This window comes from Mytilus californianus, unplaced genomic scaffold (assembly GCF_021869535.1).
Source record: "Mytilus californianus isolate M0D057914Y unplaced genomic scaffold, xbMytCali1.0.p SCAF_15, whole genome shotgun sequence".
Classification (NCBI taxonomy): domain Eukaryota; kingdom Metazoa; phylum Mollusca; class Bivalvia; order Mytilida; family Mytilidae; genus Mytilus; species Mytilus californianus.
This window is the reverse complement of record NW_026262637.1, coordinates 28,110,847-28,119,428: the sequence shown is the minus strand read 5'-3', so window position 1 is coordinate 28,119,428 and position 8,582 is coordinate 28,110,847. Positions and strand designations below refer to the sequence as shown.

General features: G+C 33.4%; 1 protein-coding gene across 1 annotated transcript; it reads right to left on the bottom strand.

The window, feature by feature from the left end:
* Nucleotides 1–419: 419 nt before the first annotated feature.
* On the bottom strand, nt 420–7,730 carry LOC127725929 (serine protease inhibitor Cvsi-2-like). The gene is made up of 3 exons (XM_052233234.1): nt 7,694–7,730; nt 1,754–1,879; nt 420–536 (listed from the first exon to the last, which is right to left on the bottom strand). The coding sequence occupies exons 1-3, from the start codon at nt 7,728–7,730 to the stop codon at nt 445–447; spliced, it is 255 nt and encodes an 84-aa protein (XP_052089194.1). The 3' UTR covers nt 420–444.
* Nucleotides 7,731–8,582: the final 852 nt, after the last annotated feature.

Below are 8,582 nucleotides of genomic sequence, written 5' to 3'. Positions count from 1 at the left end.
CTAGCTATAAAACCAGGTTTAATCCACCATTTTCTACATATGAAAATGCCTGTACCAAGTCAGGAATATGACAGTTGTTATGCATTCGTTTGATGTTTTTCGTTTTAAATTTTCCTCGGAGTTCGGTATTTTTGTGATTTTACTTTTTATATTCAACCTTGAAATGTTGAAGATTTGGAATTTTATATGCTTTATCAAAGGATTTAATTATCTGTCATACCATAGACATCAAATATAAGTATATGGTGTTGATCATGATAAATCAGCTAAACGATGAAAAAAAACCCAATAATTTTGAAAGGAAGGCCCCCTGCTCCACACCGTCAGAGAAGCTCTTTTTACACATAAATTCTTCATTGATTTTCCTCCAGTTGAAATGCAATTCGTCAATAATACCCATGACTGAAGCATAAGACAAATATGTTTCTATGTTTTATTCATATTTTAATGTCGGCATTCACATTTACCATCAACGCAGTGTGGCATACCATGACCATGTGGACAATGACCATGACAGTCAGCTTGGGCTGTGCAGCCTGTTAAAACCAAAAAATAGTAGAAGGTAATATGAAGCCTTTATAGTATTTATTAAAAAAGTATTACATTAAAAACTCGTAAAGCTATACATTCGTATAGTTGCTAATATTAACTTCAATGCAATAAATGAGGAAGGTATAATATAAATCTGTTAAGTCACTTAGAGTGAAATCGCTAGTTATGAAATAAAATCCGACACTTAATGCAACTTTTAAGCTTATGTATTATGCATGGTCCGTTGAGAGTTAAGCCAAGACATTTTTTCTCGAATGTACAGATATTTGAGAGTGCTATATTATCTGCATTTTCTTATTGACAATATAGCTCATGTTAATTGCATCGGAGAATGAATACCTTACAGATAACGTTGTAGTGCGATTACAGCTGACACAATAAAAAAAGAAGTCGTCAAATGGTTTTACTTTGATATTCGATAACCAATGTAATTCAGAAATTTTGCCTTGCAACATGCCGTCAACGGACCCTTAAAAAAGTTGTTGCTATGTACTTTCCCGTCAAAGAACGGGGCACTCTCTCTACACGATACATTTGATTTTGCGTCCCACTCCTGATTGCACGTGGTTGCGTAATTTACCTTCCACACAGCCAACGGACGTCTCACGTCGACAAAAGCTTTACTGCCGGTCAGAAGTAGATCAAGGTGACCATATTTCTATGCAGCAGTTTTGTGACGGTTCATGATTTTGTCAAAACGCACGCACATTCTCCAATTAGTTTCTGTTCGTCGTCTTTAAATAATGGAATTAATGGATAAATTTACAGTGACGCCACCCCTTGCTTTTACTCGTATAGCACAGATAGCATTAAAATGTAACAGTGAACTTGCCTACTTGCATTAAAATGTAGTGGTTTTCAATATTTATAAAATTGAGAATGGAAACGGGAATGCGTCAAAGAGACAACAACCCGACCAAAGAGCATTTTCTGCAATAAAAAAAGATTGAACGATACTTGCCATCCCTTATCGATCCTAACTAAAAGTGAAAGTATTCACAAGACTTGACGTCAATTACAAGACATTTCTTCTATTTTGTTCTCTTTCTTCTAATATTTAGTCACAATTCAGTAGTAAGTGTTGGTCTTGAAAACTTACGCGACAGAAGTTAATTTCAATTTTCAATATTTTATTGCAATCATTATATGCTAAAATTCCATCTTGTAATAAGACGACCTAAATAAGAATTATTCAAATTACCTCCGGGTCCACCGCCACCAGTACCACATGTACAAACTCCATGCTGACACTCAACCATGCCTCCAGAGCTGCAAGTTTCCATCGTGCAGTCACTGGCCATATGGCAGTTCTCTGCATACACTGCAGCTAAAAAAGAAAAAAAATCGTCGTATTTGATGGTCTTATAGCACGCTCTTCTTTTGGTTTGTCAACAAAAGCATGCTCTTATTGCAACAATTCATTGGGGTACATGTGCATGACGTACAATTAAACACAATGTCAGTAATATTTTGAAAGACACCGAAGATAAAACTGGACATTAATGTTGGCGTTCCTCGCTAGAAAATTCCATAAATCTTTTAGAAAGTACGTCTTTACGTATTTCTTTTTAATCGTGAAACGGAATTTTTCCTCAAGTCTCGTCCGTTAAGTTTCAACTACTTTTTGTATTTTAAATTATCTATTATCATTATTTTATCACGCCTCATTATTCCGGTTCATTTCTATGTAGTTTATGTTTGATTAAAATTTGATTTAATTCTCCATTATTCTGAATCCTTTGAATTATTCTCACATACTTTTAAAATGACTAACACATTGTTCTTCTAAATGGAAACAGCTTATTTGGTATAATAATAGAATTTAATTAAATGAAAATTAAATTCGTTTATTGAATTAACATATACGTGTACTGAGACTCGACAAATCGAGTCGTCCTTTACTCCTATTGTTATGCGAATTTGAGCATGTGAGAGTTGAGCCGTAAAACTCCGTGCATTTTAGCAGTCACTTATACCTTGAAAACCAAACGGAGAGGACGTTGAAACATTTAGAGAAATATTACGTAAAAAGAAATGCCTAGAATTGGTCGACGAAGGAATAGAAATGGGCGCGCACGAGTGCCCGTAGTTGAAGCTCAACCACCAGAGACGCCGCGGAAGGAGAAACCGTGATGTCGCTGCACCGGCAAATCTAGATTAAGGAATTCAAAACTTTGGGGCAGTTGAAGGTGAGGTCCAAGCTCCTGTTCCTCTACAAATCCAGGCTCCTATGCCATTGACAACCTGCCATGCAATGACCAGCTGCAGCTCTAACACTGAACGTACAAGCGCCATTTGCGCAAGTTGAAAAACCAGCTCATGTGCAAATGCCTGATTAAAATAGTGAGATAAATAATGATCCTCTGCTTATACCTAATCAGTCAGAAAATATGGAATAGAGAACTTATTGATTTGTCATTATTTCTTTATCAAAATTTTATCAGTCAAATTGACAGACCTCAAATTGTTACAAATTATGATAACACAGCCGGTTCACTTGTAATCACATCAAACAAAAACAGCAAAGTTAAATCTATTCAAAATATTGATTGAGTCATGGACTGATGCATTTATTAATTATATGAAGATATTTATTCAACGTTTTCCAAGGACTCAAACACATTTTCAAAGAGCAGCTAATTCAAATCAAGGATTTAGACCTCGAGGAAGCAGATTCCCTGCCCTCAGAATGGCTGCACCACAAAAATTTTACAATTAAATTTTATATTTTTCAGAATCTTTAATTAAATCGTTGGACGTATGGTGTCTTGGCTTTACTCCGATCAATGTTACAGAATTAAATAAACTCCTTTACAACTATCCAATGAACACGATGCAAAGATCTTCTATAAGGGATTTTTCTGAAGGTTTTAGGTTAAAATTTTTTGGGCCACGATGTAGGATTGAATCAAAAAATTTACGATCGGTCATCCAAAATCCTGAGGTCGCGTGGGAAAAAGTCATGAGTGAAGTAAAACATGGGCGCATAGCTGGTCCATTTTTGACCAGACCTATATCTAATTTAAGGTGTTCGTCTATAGGTGTAATTCCTATGAAAACTGGTGGATTTAGATTGATTATGCACTTATCTTTTCCGCAAAATTCTAGTGTAAACGACTTTATTGATGAAAAGTTCACTACCGAAAAGTATTCGTCTTTTGACAATGCTATAGATTGGGTTCAAATGTTGAAATTGGTAAAAAGGACATTAAGTCCGCCTTCAGATTACTCAAAATCTATTCAGGGGATTTTGATCTATTAGGGTTTAAACTTAATCAATATTATTTCATAGATAAATCATTCTCTTACATATACTCAGAATCAAATTGTTTATTTGAAAAATTTTCAACTTTTATTCAATGAGCTGTCATTAATGAGTCCAATTCAGATAACCTTGATCATTATTTGGATGATTTTTATTTGCCGGTAAAAGCAATGAGCTGTCATTAATGAGTCCAATTCAGATAATCTTGATTATTATTTGGATGATTTTTATTTGCCGGTAAAAGCAATACTCAGGATTGCAAAAATCTGATGAATAGACAGGATGTTGTCGTCTGAAGTCCCAATTGCTCATGAAAAAAAAACGGAAGGCCCAAAAACAAACCTTAATGATTAAGGCTTGCTTATAGATACAGAAAAAATGTTAATACAAATTCCGGACGACAAAGTATTGGAGTTAAAGTCGAAAATTAAACGGGTATTGGGTAACAAAAAGATAACTTTAAGGGACCTGCAATCTTTGTGTGGGTCATTAGCTTTTTGAGCAACAACTCTACCTGCAGGCAGAGCATTTAGCAGACAAATTTATTTGGCAAGTAGTCACGCAAAGAAACCACATCATTATGTCAGAACCACAGAAAGCATGTATCAGGACTTATTGCTATGGAAATTATTTTTAGACAAATTTAACGGCATAAGTTACATGCTTGACATTGATTGGACTTCAAATTCAGTATTACAATTATTTACTGACAACGCTGGTGGTTCAACAAAAGGATGTGGGTGTTATTTCCAAGGTATAAAGGCTTTTCTTAAATGGCCTGTTGAATGGTCTGGTACTGATGTTCTCGGGGATATATCATATTTAGAAATGATACCTTTTGCACTGTCTGTTTACTTATGGGGTAATTTATTTCATAAAAAGAAAATTTTATTTAATTCGGATAATAATGCCGTGGTTGAAATTTTAAATAAGAAGACATCAAAATCCTTGCGAATAATGAATCTTGTTAGACACATAGTATACTGGTCGTTATTAGGCAATTTTCACATAAAAGCACATTTCATTCCTGGTTATACAAATATAATTGCAGATGTATTTCTCATAAAAAATTTCAGAGATTCAAAAGATTGGCATTATCAGCAGATGCACATCCAGCTACCATTCCGGAGGAATTTTGGAACATTTTAGACCAGAAGTAGCAAAATTATTGGACGCATCGAACTCTCAGAATACATGGAAAACTTATAACAATGAATTGACCTCATTTGTTTCATTTAGATTAACAGAAGGGAATACATGGCCGCCCAGAATTTCGCATTTTGTAAATTATGTTGCTTGTTTATCGAAATTAGGGTATGCCCCTGCAACGGTTAAGGTATACTTAAAGCTATCATTTACGAATAAACGAGCTCACAGATTTGACTTCGTCGTTTATTATAAAAAACATGTTCAAAGCAATGGACAAATTATACGGTGTAGTAGATAGTCGCAAACCTATAACTATAGAAATATTAATGCGACTAATAAAATCTTTGCAATTTGTATGTTCTTCAGTATATGAATGTACATTATTTAGATCCATGTTTTCATTAGCATTCTTTGCATTTTTGAGAATCGATGAAATTACAATTAATAGAAATACGCAGCATGTCATTAACAGCGTTGATGTCAATGTTTCACATCATTCACAATCTGCATATATCACAATTCCTTTTTTCAAAAACAGATCAAAATGGTTTATCTACAACATTTACAGTTGAAAGTTTTAATCAAGCAGATATTTGCCCAGTGAGATTGTTATTAAACTTTATTTCAATCAGACACGAAAACAATGGACCACTTTTTTGTCATTTTAACAAAACCGGTGTAACACGTTATTAATTTTCTAAAGTACTGTGTAAGACCATGAAATTTATTGATTGTAATCCAAATGAGTACAACACGCTTTCATTTCGAATAGGTGCAGCAACACATTTTGCTATGAATGGTCATACTGATGAAGAAGTTATGACTTTAGGTCGTTGGAAATCTGCATCCTTTAAATGTTATATAAGAATTGAGCTAACAAAATAAATTGTATTTTCAGTAATGAAATATGGATTATTGGTTAATAATTTGCAGTGCTCGTGATCACTCGGAGAAAAGACCTTCAGGTAGTAATTTAGGTCTCTTAAAAAGTAACAATTGTTTTTTGCGCTGAGCAGGCAAGTCTAGTATGAAAGGGGACGATGTTGTTGGTACCGTTCACCGCGTAATCAATTTGTGCAACAAAATTCCACAAGCGTTAATATTGCATTGTGCTGGGAATGATATTGGAAATGTACCATGTGGTGCTCTGCTTTATCACATAATATTTACAATAGCAATTTTGTCTCGTATGCTCCCAAAATGCTCACTTATATGGTCAAGCATTCTTCCCCGGCGTTCATTACGTTACTCAAATGATGACCATGTCATGGAAGTTACAAGAAAAAGAATAAACAGGGGAGTGAGGTCCTATATGCTTAAACATGGAGGATACGTGATTAAATATTCAGATTTTGACGATCGTCATCCAGCGCTATATTCCGACGACGGAGTACATTTATCATTTATTGGAAGTGATATTTTTTTTGAATCAAATACAATCATCACTAGAAACATTCAAAAAGCATCCACATCGTTTTGTATTTCTTCATGATCACCTGTAATTTACCATAAACATAGTTCATGTTGACACTAGATGAAAATACATGGTATCTTGTGAAATTTGGTTGCTGTATAAATGTTAGATACACAATATCTTTAATTATTTTGATTGTTTAAATGTTGTTAAAAAATTGCTCATAGATTTTGAAATAATTGAATTGTCATGGGTAAATTTTGTGGCGGATTATCATTCTTTACTTATAGTCCAAATGATAATTTTGGCGAAATTTACTTCATTTTATGCAGACTATGGATAGCCTTGCTGCTAATTCTGAAATATTGCTGAATGGACCGCCCTTCAGTACACCAGCTTTGGATCGCCCAGCTGTGGTACAGTGATTAGTTTAATCGTGATCAAGATTTTATTGATTGACAAATAATTTGGTTGTGTACTGTTGTTGTTGTTGTTACAATGAATTTTGATTAAAATGTTGCCATGACAATTCAATATCCAAGCAAAATCGGTGTTTGTTATTTGTTGTAGTGAAAAACAAATCAAGTCATCAATGGCGTCTGTTCGTCAATTCTGATATTTGGGTAAATTACATCAAATGATTATTTTGATCAAATGATATATTCAATAAAAGCGTGTTATTTGTTAGGCTAAAAGCATGTGATTTGTCATGATAAAAGAGTGTTATTTGTTATAATAGACGAATGTTATTTGTTATTACAAAAAAGATGCACCGACGACAAATATTCAATACATTCAATACATATCTATTTATTTATGAAAATGTTCTATTTTGAATTATACATCTTAACTTCACATGTTTAAGTCATAAGTCTTTATGAAAATAAACTGACAATTTATCAAAATTTTCAGACTTGGTTGTTTGTTAATAAATGCAGTTTTTAAGTATGAAGAATATTTTAGGAAAGGAAGTTAATCATGGTATTAAGACCATGCATGTTTCCATTTTTCTTATCGATCAGTGTCAGAATTTATGAAAAAACCCAATATTTTTCATCAGAATTTATACAATGATACGAGAGACGACTCTTTGTTTTGAAAATGACACTTGTTACTATGCTTAGAAGTGTCAAAAACAAAATATCCAGCTTTTGCCTAATGAATTAATTCATTCTATTGCCCCAGAGTACCAGTAAAATGGACATTTTGATGACGACATTGGCAAAATTATTACTTTTTTGAATATTGAATTAAATCACAAAAATAATTGTATATATAATGTGTTCTATGTCTTTACACAACATACAACTTACCGATTAGAACAACGAAACACAGAATTGTAACTTTCATGTTGGCGGTTTGATATCAGACCAAGTTGTGATCAGTTTAAATAAGGAATATTTTGATAAGAATATAAATAAACTTTCTTGTAAATGACTTGACATCATTCTCACCAAAGTCGAAAACGTGAAACAAGTTCTGAAATAACGACAGATGTTCCTTATTTATCTCAATTATCATGCTCGGGTTATCAGGCGTATGGTGTTGATTTGGTCGTCAGTAAATAGAACACAACTTTTGTTGATCATTAGCATAGACGCGTCTAGTTTCAACCGGTATAGGACAATTATCTCGAAAATGGTTTAAACAAAGCATGTATTTCATCTAAAAGAAAGTGATTTAAAACTTTTTGTAAAAGAAAATTTTGCGTTATTACGGAAAATTGTAAACTTATAAACTATAGCCCATTTATATATCACAGTCAAGTATTGCATTCGGTTTGCGAGTGATCAGATGCCCACTCGCGAAAGTCAGTTTGTTATGGTGGGTGACATTGTTATATAAGATTAACAACCATAACGATTTTTTTTCTGTAAGAAGAAGAAAAGATTTTTAAAAAAAGAAGAAACTCAATTAGTAATAGCTTCCTCTCCACCCATGTAAAAATACTATCTTCTCTTTTTGAAAGTTTAAACTGGCACTGATATCAAATTGAGATGTCTCAAAATTAATTCTGCATGAAAACTCAGACTGAAACTACTTTTATTGATCTGAAATGACGCAGTACTATCCACTTATGTGTTTAAGTGCTAATAATTGCCAGATTTTCTTTCTTTTTTATGCCTTGCTTTCCCTTTTCCTTCGTTTCTGTTTCCTTTACACTCATCATTTGTGTTATAATTTTAATTAAACATGATCTGC

Excerpts from the sequence above, each read along its gene's own strand:
- LOC127725929 (XM_052233234.1), bottom strand. The coding sequence starts at position 7,730 with ATGAAAGTTACAATTCTGTGTTTCGTTGTTCTAATCG. Across the intron at positions 1,880-7,693 it reads GTGTTTCGTTGTTCTAATCG|CTGCAGTGTATGCAGAGAAC; the intron begins GTAAGTTGTATG and ends TTTCTTTTTTAG. Across the intron at positions 537-1,753 it reads TGGTGGCGGTGGACCCGGAG|GCTGCACAGCCCAAGCTGAC; the intron begins GTAATTTGAATA and ends TGGTTTTAACAG.